Here is a 15684-nt window from a genome sequence, read left to right as displayed (position 1 = left end):
TTTCTTGTTACTTATAAAGTGTGTCATTATGTCACAAAGTGTGTCAAAGTGTGTCATTAGCTGTTTATACACAATGTCCTTCTACAGTTGTCAAGTGGTTGAATCCATCAACTTTCCCCACTAGGCTGTGCTATTTTTGTTTTTGTGTGTGTGTGTATTCTTTTTCAGAATATTTTCCATTATAGGTTATTACAAGATACTGAATATAATTCCTACTGTGCTGTACAGTATGTCCTTAGTGATTCTCTATTTCATATACAGTAATGTATATCCGTTAAACCGGAACTCCCAGTTTATCCCTCCCTTTCTTTTCCCTTTGGTAACAATAGGTTTGTTTTCTACATCTGTGAGTCTCTTTCTGTTTTGTAAATAAGTTCATTTGTCTCATTTTTTAAGATTCCCTATGTAAGTGATATGATATTTGTCCTCCTCTGACTTATTCCACTTTATATCATAATTTGTAGGTCTATCTGTGTTGCCACAAATAACATTGTTTCATTCTTTTTATGGCCAAATAATATTCATATATATGCGTGTATATATATATATATATATACACACACATACATAAATACACACACACATACCACATCTTCTTTATCAGTTCATCTGTCAACCGACTTTAGGTTGCTTCCATGTCCTGACTGTTGTAACTAGCACTGTGGTGAACATTGAGGTGCATGTATCTTTTTGAATTGGGACTCTTCTCTGGATATATGCCCATATGTGAAATTGCTGGATCATATAGTAACTATTTTTAGTTTTTAAGGAACCTCCAAACTGTGTTCCATAGTGGCCATTCCACTTTACATTCTCACCAGCACTGTAAGCGGGCTCCTTTTTCTTCACACTGTCGCCACCATTTTTTATTTGTAGACTCTTTGATGGTGGCCATTCTGACCAGCCTGAGGTGATATCTCACTGTAGTTTTGATTTGCATTTCCCTAGTAATTAGCCATATTAAGTATCATTTCATGTGCCTGTTGACTACCTGTATGTCTACTTTGGAGAAATAGCTAGTTAGGTCTTCTGCTAAAGAATGTATGGTTTTTAAAGTTCATTATCTGTGACTAAATCTTGAAGCATATTAATATTATTATTCAAAATATCTGTTTATTTTTATTTGACTGATCTATTAATGTTGAAAAGTTTAACAGATGTGTTCAAATACCCAACTCTAACAACTGATTTATTTTTCTCTGTGTTTTTGTCAATTATTTCCTTATATATCATTTGGTTATATTACAGGTACATACATATTTATGACTTTTATCTGTTGATCTGTTTTTCTCTTTTGCATGTTTTATGGCTTGTGCTGTAAAATCTATTTTGTATGTCGTTAAAACCATTATCCTAGTTAATATTTATCACATTTTTATCTTCAACCTTTCCAGATAAAATAGAATCACAGATATGAGTATGGCTAGATGGATATGTTTACTAGAGAAAAGCAATCACTAGATTTTGTATTTTTGTATTTAGACCAATGTAATAATTTTTTGGCATTTTCATCAGCTAGTTTAACACTTTATATGTTGATTTAAATTAGTTTTATAAAAATTTTTGTCAACTTGTTTGTGTTTTATACTTATGCTCTATTTTTTGTGATTATGTCCTCTACTGCTTTACATTTACAACGACATTTTCTTATACATTCAAAAGTCAGACATTCTTTATATCTGTTTATGAGTATGACTGATCAGTTCTTTTTTCTTGATGAATAGTATTCCACTGCAACATAAACTGTTGTGTTTATCAGTTCACCTCTTAGTAGACATCAGTATGTTAGCTATTATGAATCAAGCTATTCAGAAGATTTATGAATGTTTATTTGTATATACATGTTTTCATTCTACATTATTAATACATTAACATGTTACATATCAATGCATTAGTTTTTTTTTTGCAAACTCTGGGTTAGGTACTGGTGGCCTGTTTTTATAAATGAAGTTTTATACATTTAAAACTTCCAGAAGGTGACTGGAATACAGTCACCTTTGTTCACACATTTTCTTTGGCTGCCTTCAAACTACAGTGAGTGATAAATAGTTGCCACTGAGATCCCATGGCCCACAAGCCTGAAGTATATGCTGTATGGCACTTTACAGAAAGCGTTTACTGACCCCTGTCACAGCACATACTCTGCATTTAGTTATATTCCTCCAAAGAGTGTTTTGAGTTTTGTTTTCACAAACAATTAAGTTTGTTAGAATCAAACTGGAAACTATCTTATCTGCTGTGGATAGCACTTCATATGTTACATCAGCTCACTTTTTCCTTATTTCGAGTGTGTCCCTTGCATGCATGGTACAGATGCCACAGAAAGACCTATAAGCTTCTCTGACTCTCTTCTTTTTGGGGTTTCCCTGGTGGCTAAAGAAGATGGTAAAGAATCTGCCTGCAATACAGGAGACCCAGGTTTGATCCCTGGGTCAGGAAAATCTCCTGGAAAAGGGAATGGCAGCCCACCATGGGCATAGAACCCTGGTGGGCTACAGTCCACTGGGGTCACACAGAGTTGAACATGACTGAGCAACTAACACTTCAAGTTTTGACAGCTTTGACCGCATCCGTTTCTGTCTTCATGAGTCTAAAAAGATGGCGTGTGTTACTTTAACCATTGTGTCATGCCATGACCACAATCCACTGTCAGATCAAAGCCACAAAGACGATGAACTCAACTTGTGCTGATTCCTTAAGCTCCCCTAAAGAGCTGATCTGCCTTTGTTCTACATTCTGAAACTACCAGAAAATTGGTTTTTGCCATCATTCCACAGTTTGTGTTTGTTAGCTACAGGAGGATTGGTCTTCTGGGAACTTATCCCACCATTCCAGAAGGGGAATATTTTTATCTTATATTTCTCATTCTTACAAGGAAAGTCTGGATCATTTTTCTTTCAAATATTTCAAACAATTCCTTCTCACTTTTTATTCTTTTCTTTGCATGCATGCTCAGTTGTGTCCAACTCTTTAGGTCCCCATGACTGACTCTTTTCAACTCCATGAACTGCAGCATGCCAGGCTCCTCTGTTCTTCACTATTTCCCAGAGTTTGCTCAGATTCATGTCCATTGAGTTGGTGATGCTATCTAACCATCTCATCGTCTGCTTCCCCCTTCTTTTGCCTTCACCACCACCTGGGATTCATTGAGTATGTATCGACAGTTCTTCATTCTCTATATTTCTCTCACTCCTTGATTTTCTTTAACACACCAAGATGTGTTCTAATGAGGGGTCCTTTGAAGCTTGCTGCTACATTTGTTGGCTATCCGTAGACTATATTTTTCTTGACATCTGTTACTCTACTTCTACCACCAGCAGTCATGAAGCATGTGGAGTGAAGGAAGTGAAGTAGACAAGATCAAATTTACTAAGCTGTCAGTGGTCAAATTATTTCTGCTAAGGGATAAAGTTTTTGAGATGTAAATGTGATAGATTTCTAGTATTTCTTCCTATTAAAAATGTTTATAATAATGACTGAAGTCCAATTATTATTGTTTTATGTAGTAAATATTTATTTAGATTTATCACCATTTTTGTCAGGTTCACAAGTGCTTTTCAGCCCTTCCCTATGAGATCATATTCCTCTTGAAGTATAACATTTAGAAGTTCCTTTGGGGAAAATCTGTTGGTAGTAAACACTCAGTTTTTGTTTCCTTGAAGAGTCTTTATTTAACCTTCAGTCTTGAATAAAATTTTAGCTGAGTTCGTAAGTCTAGATTGACAGTTATGTTCTTCCTCTCTCTACTATGAATACATCACAAATTCACTTTTTTTTTATGTTTGTCCCAAGATGCCATCTTCACTATTTACTTAATCTTAAAAGGAAACTTTCAACATTTTATGGGTTTTTTGGTGATGTTTGTTGTAGATTTTGATAGATGTCCAGATGTCCGTTAACTTTGAAGGTGTTTCCTTCAGTGGCTAGTTTGCTAACTTTTTTTAACAAATGGATGTTGAATTGTGTCACAAGCTGCATATCGAGAGATACAAAAATCATAGATTTTGAACTTTTTATGTACTTGATTGTATTAACCAAATCTCTAATATTATAGTAGCCTTGTATTCCAAGAAAAACCCAACATGATTGTGATGGTACATTACATTTTTTTCATGGATTGCTGGGGATTCAGTTTGTCAAAAAATGTGCAGCATATTTCAATCTAAGTTCATAAATTAAGTAGATCACTATTTTCATTTTCTTTTCAAACTGCTGTCTGGTTTGGGCATCATGATGTGTGTTTAGAAATATTATCTCTTTTTCTGTTCTTTAGATAGTTTATGTAAATTGAGAATTTAAGTGTTTAGATCAGTTCTATTCTTTGTGGGAAGATTTTTAATAATCACTTTGGATTATTCTGTGGTTACACAGTAGTTTCAACTTTTCTATTTCTTCTTGGATCCATTTTACCAAGTTTTTAGTAAATTTTTAAAAAATATTTCTCCATTTCATATACATTGTAAAGTTATTTGGTGTAAAGTTGTTCACAGTGTCTCTTCCTATTTCTGTAAGCCTTTACATGATCAGTAGATGTCCCTTCATTTTTTTTATTCTTAATAGTATTTATTTTTGCCTTCTCTTTTTTGTTGATTAGTTTTAATATTGGAGAAGGCAATGGCACCCCACTCTGGTACTCCTGCCTGGAAAATCCCGTGGATGGAGAAGCCTGGAAGGCAGCAGTCCATGGGGTCGCTGAGGGTTGGACACGACTGAGCAACTTCACTTATTATTTTCCACAAAGAACTACATTTCAGCTTTTTCTTATTTCTTCTGAACCTTTGTATTCTATTTTTTGAATACCTCTCTTTCTCTTTCCCTTACTTTGTCCTCTTTTTCATCTTTAATAATACCAAGGTGCTCTCTGATAGAAAAATTATTTTTGAAAATATTATCCCATACTGATTTACACTTACAGTCAGACATTACATTCTTGAAATTGTAGTTTGGAAGATAGTTTATGGACAAACAAGGAGTTACATGTTCAATATTTAATTGCTGCTTCCATGCATATGCACTTAATATTTTTTATTTTAACATAAAATTTAGAACATGTTAATGGATCTATTTGCTATAAAAAAATGGGTACACGTCTTCGAAGATAAATTTTATGATATCTATACATGGACTGTTAATCTTCCATTTAAATTATTCCATTGAAAAGATATAGTTTTTCATGTAAACTTTTTAAAAGCCTTCTTGAGATAAACATCCAACTTCATTTATGCTTTTAATGGTCATTTCTTATTATAGAGGAATAAAAAAAGAATGTTATATTATTTTTGTTAGTTTGTTAGGAGAAGCTGGATTACACATTTCTGTCCTGGATTCCTTTGCACAGCATTTTAAGTATTAAAGTTCTTAATCGACATATTAAGAGATTTCACTAAGTTGAAAGGAATATTTGACTCTGGCCTGTGAAACACACAGAGAGCATTTGCTTCTAACAAAATACACAACCCTTCTTAAGAAAGAGTTTGGTGTTACATAGCTCTAATATCACATATCTGAGGTTTTACACTTCTCAAGGTGAAAACAGTCCATCCCATTTCTTCCATATTTTATTTTTTCACTTTTGACAGTTTGGTTTGAAATCCTGAATCTGAGTTACCTTTCACAATGAGGTTATAATTTACTTACAGTAAGATCCCAGAACTATAGAACATAAAGAGGAAAGAGATCTCCTCTATGAGAGGTTTATTCTACATGACTGTGCTTATCTTGAAAAGCTGCCAAGTTTGCTTTTATGCTCTCAGTGCCTCAAGTGGGAATCAATTAGAGTACCTGCTGTTTTGAATAGCAGATAATGGTTGAAGGTCAGAATTCAGACCACCAACAGTGTTCAACAAGCAAGCATGATTTTAAAACTACAACATAAACAAGATTTGTTTTTTAGTTCAGTATGCATTGGTTAACTAACAAACTTGATTAAAATAATTCATGTTACAATACAACTAAGCTTTATTGAAAATAAATAAAGCAAAATTCTTCTTTGGTGGAAAATTCATCATTTGACCCCATAATTATAAAATTTTATTAACAAGATTGTCTTGGAGGAAAAAGAAAACTTTTAGGAACTAAAATCTTCAGGTTAGATATCCACTAATTCAAATATAAATATGTCCACAAAAGTACATGATAAACAGTTAACCTCTCTGCTTATTTTCAAGAGTCAAAAATATTACAGAGAAGCTGTTTGATTTAGGCATTCTTTAAAATTAGTTCCTGGATAAATTTTTGATGAATGATATATGCAAACAATAGTTCATATATTAAACTAAATCATATTCTAAATATAATAAATATAATGTTTATTAAATAAATAATAAAATATAAAAATTTTAATTTTATTTAAATATAAATATAATATTTGTATGAAATAGTTTTAGGCAGAAAAACTATCTGTCACAGCAGGTAAAATTGTGTAAATAAAATATATCACACTCCTGCCATAGAGTATTGAATTTTTAAGAGCTTAAAACAGTTCTAAAATCTAAATTTTTAAATAAAGAATAGGAAAATAATATTTGGATATTTGTAACAAATTCGGAATTGGAGATGTGACAGACCTGCTTGAAAATTTAGTTTAAATATATCATCCCCAAAGTATTTAGTAGATTTGGGTCATAAGTTAATTTTAACATGCAGTGATTTTCAATCTGTTTTGAATACCACTGCCAGGGTAAACCTCCTAAAATAGCCTTTTTATCTTATCAACCTGGTTGTCAACTGCTGAGTGGCTTCTTTTTCCCTCCAAATATGGAGTCCCTAGTCCATCCTGGCACTCAGAATCTGGCTTTTCTATCTTTAAAATCTTGTTCACTACTCCCTTCCCTTATGTACATCCTCTCATCTGACTGGTCTTCTCACCAGTCCAATTTCAAAGACTGTCTTTCACATTGACACTTATTCTGTCCTTATCGACCTGCTTGCTTCTGCCCTTTTCTCCAAATATCTGGATAGGTAGTCACACAATCATCTTCAAGATAGATCACTCTAGTTGCTTTAAGTATGCCACACGGATTTCATGTTTCTGTGTAATTTGTTAATAACATGCTTGTATCTCAGAAACATCATCCATCCTATAGACATAGAAAGTCCTTAAGAATGTGGTGGTTGTGCCTTTTTATCTATCTCTCTGGGCTGCCATAACTATAGAATTCTCTTCTTTCAGTGTTGCTCTGTTTATGCTATGTTATCCCAGTATTTTTGTTTGGTCCTTCAACTTTTCCCTAGAAAAAGTTAAATGTATTCTGGGTATCTAGGATGCATTCGTACTGTGGAAAATTGACTGACAACAGTTATGGGAAATGTGCCTACTGAGAATCCCTGTATCACATCAGGGGCCAAGGCGATGTAATGAAATAGTGAAGTACTAACACGGCAGGCGGCATACAGCAAAGCATAAGTGAGGACAGACTTTAAGATAGGAGGCATTAAATTGAGACCGTAGGCACATTACTTTGATTCTTCCAGGTTGGTTCATATAATGTGGTATAAATAATGATTTTTAGCTTACAGTTTTCTGTTGAAGCTACTTAATCTTGCATAATCATACATGTTTTTATTTTAAGAAATTTTAAAATACTTAAATTTATGAAACATTTTATCTTTATATTAGTCTTCTCAGCACTATAAATAGGCCATAGACTATTTCAACTGTAAGTTTAATAAAGGTACTCAGGATATTTTCTTCAAATCATCTCTGATGTTCTATTAAAATTGCTCTCTCAAACCTTGTAGACTTAACCTCAGAAATGTGATGCCTTCCCCTTATAGTTATTATACCCTTGTTTTCAGCATGTTATTTGCACAGGGTTGTGGTGCAAGGTGGAAGGGGAGAAAGAATGCAAAACCAAACTAGATCCACCAATGGATGGAACCGATTGTGACACTGGTAAGGTAAGTTATTGGTGGTGCTATCTGAAGTATAAGACTATGAAGTGAAACTTAAGAGGAAACTTACATTTCTCCTATAAGTATAACCAGTGAGACATTTTCTTCTGCCAGTTACAAAGGTATCTATCTTAACACTAGTGGAGTACTTTTATTATATATAAAAATTTCAGCATTTTATCTGTTTTCAGTTTTAGCACATGCCTGTTTTTTAAATATCAGCTGTATTTTTTATTGTTGATTATAATGGTGTGGAGAATTGGATATATGTATTACTTTAACAAAAACTAAATATTTTTACTATTAAACTTAAATATAAGTATTCACAAATTAATAAAAACTAAAATTTCTCAGGGCTAATTAATCCTTTAAAGTATTATCTTAGGAGAGCCACTGAGTGTAATTTTTCCTTGTCATTTCAAGCATCATGAATAAAATATTCTAATTAACATTTGGGAGATTAGTAAACATTTGACTGTCTTAAGTTGTTAAATGTATTTCATAAGGCTGTAGAAATTTATTAGTGTATATTTCCAAATCATTTCAATTGCTATAAAAATTAATTTTCTTTGACAAATATGAAGAAATTAGATCCCATATAAACTTATAGCTAATATAATCAAAATATAGTACACTAGTTTACATAATTTTCCATTTTTTATTCTATGAAGGGAAAGTAGGACAGCTATTACTTACTCATTAGATGTAAGATCAGAAAACTTGCCTCTGAAGACTATGAATTTTCATTACATTTGAAACAAATCAACAACATAAAGATTACTTGGGGTGAATTACTTAGTGAAAAAAATTATATAGCTAGTTTAAAAATGCATCCACATGAAAAATGGACAGAAATGGAAATCTAGCAATTCCACTTCTAGAATTTTGTCCTAAATAAGTTCTTAACACATGTGCACAAATATAGGCATGTTTGCATGTACACACACATATACTTATGTGAGGATGTCACCTGCTATGGTGAGAAATAAGAAAAAACAGAATATTCATTGGAAGAGGAATGGTTCCAGTATAGCTGATCACAGAATGAGGTAGTTATATCTGTATTAACTTGAAAACATCTACTAGACATGGTGGTTAGTATAGAGACATGTCAGAAAAATTCATACTTTATATGGTACCATTTGAGATTTAGGAAAAAAATAATTTGTGTACAAATGTGAGTATACACACAGGGTTTATATATTTTTAAAGTCATAGAAAGTGGTTTGAACACATAAACTCCAAATTGTAATTAGTAGTTAACTCTTGGGAGGGAGTTGAAATTGATGGATGGAATAAAACAATTGACAGTAAGAGTGAATGCAACTTTTCTCCTGACATTTCTGCATTATTTGACATAAGCCTGTAGTCATTTATTACTTCAATGATTTCTTTAATGAGAAAAAGAAAAATGTACAAATTAAGTCCCAGATAATAAAAAAGGACTAGAAATATTTTATCACCCAATACAATCAGTAAGAAAACGGTTCCTTGATAGAGAACTTCTGTGAAATATCAGTCAGTTGTTTACAGACTGCCAAATGTGTTTTCTGTGAGCTTATGCAGAGAGTCAGAATTTGGATTTGTTTTAAATTATACACAAAAGTGCAATAATGTGTGTATATTGGGCAAGCCTCATGGTATTATGCTGAGTAATTTATTGCTTGAGTCATAAAACTCTGCACCAGCAATAATTTTCGTCATCCCTGAAACACGAAAGCAGTAATAAACAGAGATAACCAAATATTCAGCCACACGTCTTCAAACATCACACAGTCCATTTGTCTTACTTAGTTCTTCATTAGCAATTTAAAATCTGTTCATTTTTATAATCTGGTGTCCTAAATATTTTTCTATTGTTTTTTTCTTCCAATATTTATGAGAATAAATTGCATTCTTGAGTTATCTAAGGTAAACTTATTCTTTCAGCAATCAAAATTGTAATTATTCATTAAAAATAAATGTTTCATTTCCCTATAATTGTGCTAATGATATTCTCAATGGTTCTGTAATGTTTTGTACATTGAAATAACTAATGAACGTCTTGGTTCCTCAGGCCATGTGGGCTTCTTCAACTCTCCATCTGTTCCAGCTGTTGTAGGAGCCATCATGAAAATAGCTTCCAACACTCTGTAATTGAGGGCTATAGGGCTAAAATATTTGGATGCTTGCAACCTCATGCTGAACACTGCTAGCTCAGTACATGGCAATCTGAGAAACAAAGCTGAGAATTTTGTAATGTGTTACACTCTAATGATGTTAATTGAGCTGTATAAGTAGTTCACCTAAGAGTATATAATTAAGTCTGAGAAGGTTCCAACAAGAATTTTATGATTCATAGTGATTTTGGAGATAAGGATTTATCTACTGTTTATGCACAGCCTTTTCCAAATTAAAAGCAGCCTGTTTTCTTTCTCCTTTTCTCTTTATAATACTGGCATCTGTGTTTACATTTATATTAACAGAGGTCTGTGAGTTGATAAATGATATGCTTAAAATCAAGAAGTGTATGTTTTTTACTTAAAATATATTCTAGGAATGAGAGGATGGAGAAGGAAAGCTAAATACCAAGTGACTAAAATATTAGACTGTTTTGAAGGATGCTGCATAATATATTTTAATTATTTACTTTCCTAAGTTCTTAAGTGATGAAATTATTATCATCATGCTTTATTGAAAAAATGAATGTTATAATATCCTTAGTCACAAATTTACATAAGGGGGCAGTTTATTGCCTTCTTTCTTCCTCTTATTTCATCTAACAATATATATATACAAGAGGATTTAATTAGACAATAATATTTCCTTTGTCATTTTCAAGGACCTCTTCCAATTGGCTGTTTTCTTCAACTTTCTAGGCATTTTCACATAGAAATTAGAGAGAATAGAAATATAGTCAAACTTTTTTAGGTCATGTACTGTTGCAGAAAGAATCTATATTATAAATTTCCTTAGCATTTTCATAGGTCATACTGAATTATTCAATATGAGAAATTTTGAGTTCTTTAAATCTTGTGTAATATATTTTTTAAAACTAAAAAATAGGAATGAAACAAAACATGCTACTAGAAAATTCATGAAAAGCATTAGGATCATTTTACATATAAACCCAATAGAATATATTATATAATAATTAAACAAAGCACTTAAAACTTTCCCCAGTGTTGAAACAAAGCTCCACCTAGAAGACACAAAAGCGGGTTTTCCATAGTTTCACCCAGAGTTGGTTATCTGAAGTTAGTGGACTTTAACTATTATACTATGCTTTCTTTGAATTTCACCAATTCCGGGATGCAAATTTAGCTTGTATATCTGTTTCCATTTCTCTTCGTCTGCCAGACGTGACTAGTTTAAATGACATGCAAGTCTAGATCTGGGTCTTTCCCAGAATATTTTTAAGTTCACTGTGAACTCTAGCCCAGCCTTTCAATGCCAGCTTACCACTAAATGGGCAAAGAGCTGTGATACGCACTTAGGGGGTAAAAATAAATGCCCTTCATGTAGGTCAAATCTACTTGACCAATTGAAGTTGGCAGGATTCACTTTGGGGTTTGTTTTTTTTTTTCCCCCATGAATGGCACAACATCATGAAATCCCTAAAACCAGTAAATTATTTCAAAGTTTTCACAAGGTTTGTTTTTTCCCCCTTTTACAACATTCAGGCTGAATCTTCCTACAAAAATCTCAGTTTATTTAATGTCAATCTTAGCATGTCATTATACTCTGAATTATTGAGGTTTTGTTTTGTTTCTTCCCAAACCTGGATGTAAAACTCTTTGAATCTGAAAGAGATTGAATTTTGTTTTAATTTTATTGAAATATAGTTGACTTACAATGTTATCTTAGTTTCATGTATACAGTAAAGTGATTCAGTTATTGCATATACATATATATATTCTTTTTTAGATTCTGTTCCCCTTATAGGTCATTACAAAATACTGAGTAGAGTTCCTTAAATTTGACATTATTAGAGAAAATCTTCAGGAACTATTTATTACATAGAAAAGGACTAACTGGGCTCACACAAAACTTCGTAGCATAGTTTTATAAATTCTTCTAAAAACAGCATTTAAACACATATTTTCAAAATAAGTTTTAAAGAAACAGATCATTTAAAATCATAATAGAATTTTGGTGAGATTTCTGGAAACTTATTGATAAAATTAATATAATGATATGTAATTTGGTGTTATTGGTATTTTTATTTTGGTTAATCTTTATTAAATCGTCAGTATGGGCTATGCATTGTGCTTAGTTTCATTCAACCTCTGCTAAGTCTATTAGCTATATATGATTTTCATTCACATTTTGAGATGGGAAAACTGAGGATCACAGAATTGGTATGATTTCTTCACAATCCCTTATAAATCATGTTGCCACTGGTACAGAAAATTGTTTAGAACTAGTATGAACATCTTGCTCAACTCTTGTCATTATACAATCACTTATCTAAATTTTTAAATCTTTACTTATTATTTCTAACATTTTTTTTTTGTTCAGTTAATTTTTACCTTTAATATCTTTGCTGTGATCATGATAGATCTGATTTTCCAGGAATAAGGAGAAATTGTTGTGGCTCAGCTGGTAAAGGATCCGCCTGCAATGCAGGAGACCTGGCTTCCATCCCTGGGTTGGGAAGATCCCCTGGAGAAGGGAAAGGCTACCCACTCCAGAATTCTGGCCTGGAGGATCCATCATCTGAATAGTCCATGGGATCACAAAGAGTTGAACATGACTGAGCAAAAAAAAAAAGAGAGAAATTATAATAATCTCTCCATCAAATTCTGGCAACTATTCCTCAGTGACCACCAAAAAAAAAAAAAAGAAAATTCTTTGGCTGCTTTTGTTTAAAATTAATGATAAAATAAATATAAAAAAGAAAATGAACACACTCTTCTCTTCTGTCATTGCTGTCTTTCTCATGATGGAAACTTAGGGAAAAAAGAAAGAAAAAGCAATGTAAATGAAAGTGAGTCATAAGCTTTGTTTCTAATTGCAAGGAGAGAGAGTACCCTGAAACACTGACATTTCAAATAAAAATGGGTGGATTTGCTAATGTCTGCTTCATTCTCGTCAAAGACATTTGTATCTTACCTACCATTGATATCTTTACCTCCATTTATATTACCTACATTTATATCTTACCTACAAAATATGAACCTATTTTTCATTCTTCTCTATTAAATTATTGTTTTTTTTCTAGAGCATGTTAGTTTTTCTTCCCTGGCTGTACAATCCCCACTCCCCCATTCACCCTGTCTCTGTCACAAGCACTGAATTCTCAGGGCTATAATACAAATACCCGTGTCCTATTTTTATGACAAGACTGTGTGACCTGACATGAGAGCTGGGAGAACTGGACCAGTGAATTATTACTGTGACATTAAGCACGTGCCAACTAATTTTTGGTCTTTTTCAATTCCACACGTTTGGGGCTTTAGCTGACCTGATTTAATCGCAATTCCAGTGACTCGATAGGCCAGTGAATGATTTTCCATTGTGCCCTGATTTGTTCACCTAAGACATAACTTTTGGAATAGTGGTGTAAGGCTGGAGAGTGTACCAGCAGGACCGCAGCACCCGGACTCGCGGCTGGAGAGTGGAGCATGTGGAGTCCCTGTACCCGAACCTGCAGTTCTGGGATCAGCAGTCGAGAGCGCAAGTGTCCTGGGTAAACGCAACATTCCTGGATTGGGGGAGGGCATTGTTTTCTTCAAGTGTGAAATAAAAAAGGTTTTACTGATAAACCATGTCAGGGACCAAAGACACTTCTTCAAACCCAGTCCACTTGGAAGACAGAAAAGTCTCTCAAATTATTATGTATAAGAACTCCCTTTGAAGAAGAAAATAAGACCAACCCTCCTAAGAGCAAATAGTTAAACACCACACAGGTTGTTTTCTTGAGAATAAATCAAATAAAAAACTGTGTTGACCCAAGCAGGGAGACATGTTAGGAAAAGTACGTCACCGTTTAAAAGATCCGTGAGAGGAACCAGTAGCTGAGAGGACTTCAGAAACGGAGGGAATGAGGGCAGCATGAATGTCAGTACAAGCTGAGAAGGATGAGAAAGCAAACTGTGCTGAGCATGTGTACAGACAAGGAGCATCCAAGACCAGCTTGTTTGGCTCCATCTTTCCTAGTGGTGATCCTAGGAAATGTGTGAGAGTCATTTCAGTTTTATGCTTTGACTTTGGTATGGGTTCAGTGGCCCAGTTCCTCAGCAAATGATTTTTTTAAAATGTGTGTGAAAACCTTAGAAGCATCTCATTGGAATTTCTTGGCTACACTCCTCAACGGGAGTGTATTTTGCCCCCAGCTTCTGTCCTTTACCCTTCTATATCATTTTCATAGCAAACGGACTTTTGTTTCTCCTATATTTTGGAAATTAAATGGATCAAATATTAGAAAAAAATACACATTTTTAAATAAACATATGGATTTCCTACTGTTACTAATCATTTAATCTGTCCACATTTTCAAAAGTAGATTTAATAGAAAGGATTATCCCTTATTAATACAATGCCTTTTGATTTTTTTTTAATGAGTAGTTAACATAAAATAAGATAAAATTGATTATTTGTACTATCTTTTCTAGGCTAGGTTCTGAAGCAAGGGATTGTAATGGTCCCAGAAAACAATACAGAATATGTGAGAATCCACCTTGTCCTGCAGGTTTGCCTGGATTCAGAGACTGGCAATGTCAGGCCTATAGTGTTAGAACTTCGTACCCAAAGCATGTACTTCAGTGGCACGCTGTCATGGATGAAGGTATGACCGACCAGATCACCACTGTCTTAATTAAGCGGAAGTCTAGGTTTGCAAGGTGCTTTACACTAATGGTAAATGTTGTTTTGTAGTTTATACTATAGGTATTTCAAAACTGCTTTTTCTGCCTTTATGACATGCCTCAGATGGCAAAGAATCTGCCTGCAACATGGGAGGCCCATGTTCAATCCCTGGGTCGGGAAGATCCCCTGGAGAAGGGCATGGCAACCCACTCCAGTATTCTAGCCTAGAGAGTCCCATGGACAGAGGAGTCTGGTGGGTTACAGTCCATGGGGTCACAAAGAGTCACTAACACTTCCACTTTTGTGACATATAATAACCGCAAGCACTAACTAAAAATATATTTTTTAAAGATGGAGGTATTATTATACACAAACAATTTTAAAAGGGTGGCAGTACAAAATGCTGGTTAGGATGAAGAGAAACGATCTCTCATGCGTTGCTGGTAAGGTAAAATGGTGCAGCTGCTCTGAAAATTAGCTTGGCAATGTCTCAAATAACAAAGCATGCACATTAGAAAACGCAGTCGTGGTTATTTATTTCGGAGAAATAAAAATTTACAACCACAAGAAAATGCTGTACATGAGTGCCCATAGCAGTTTTATTTTCAACAGCCAGAAACTTGAAGCAATCAAAAAGTTTCTGAGTAGCTGCAGGATTAGCAAATGAAGGTTTATGCGTGCCGTAGGATGTTACGCAGCAGTCCAAGGAACACACTGTTAAGGTATGCAGTGACCTGGTGGATGTCAGAACGTTATGCAGAGTAGACAAGCCAGTCTCAAAATGCCACGTGCTGTATGATTCCTTTTTTTAACATTCTTGAAATCGCGATAGTATAGAGATGGAGAACAGATCAGCCGTTGCCAGGAGTTGGGGGTGGTGGTGGGAGAGGGGTCGAGGTTCCTGTAAAGGGGTGGCACAAGGTAGAACTCGTGCTCAGTTGCTCAGTCATATCCCACTCTTTGTGACCCTATGGTCTACTCTGTAGCCCACCAGGCTTCTCT

General features: G+C 33.9%; 1 protein-coding gene across 1 annotated transcript in view; it reads left to right on the top strand.

Moving 5' to 3' along the window:
* ADAMTS19 (ADAM metallopeptidase with thrombospondin type 1 motif 19) overlaps positions 1–15684 on the top strand; it is a 266648-nt gene that overhangs the window by 162248 nt on the left and 88716 nt on the right. The window contains exons 11-13 of the mRNA XM_061422888.1: positions 7798–7899; positions 13434–13564; positions 14490–14662. Coding sequence (XP_061278872.1) covers positions 7798–7899; positions 13434–13564; positions 14490–14662 — 406 coding nt within the window. The remainder of the gene's footprint in view (positions 1–7797; positions 7900–13433; positions 13565–14489; positions 14663–15684) is intronic.

Source organism: Bos javanicus, chromosome 7 (genome assembly GCF_032452875.1).
Source record: "Bos javanicus breed banteng chromosome 7, ARS-OSU_banteng_1.0, whole genome shotgun sequence".
Lineage (NCBI taxonomy): Eukaryota > Metazoa > Chordata > Mammalia > Artiodactyla > Bovidae > Bos > Bos javanicus.
Note: the sequence above shows the minus strand (reverse complement) of the source record. Positions and strands in the feature narration are given on the sequence as shown.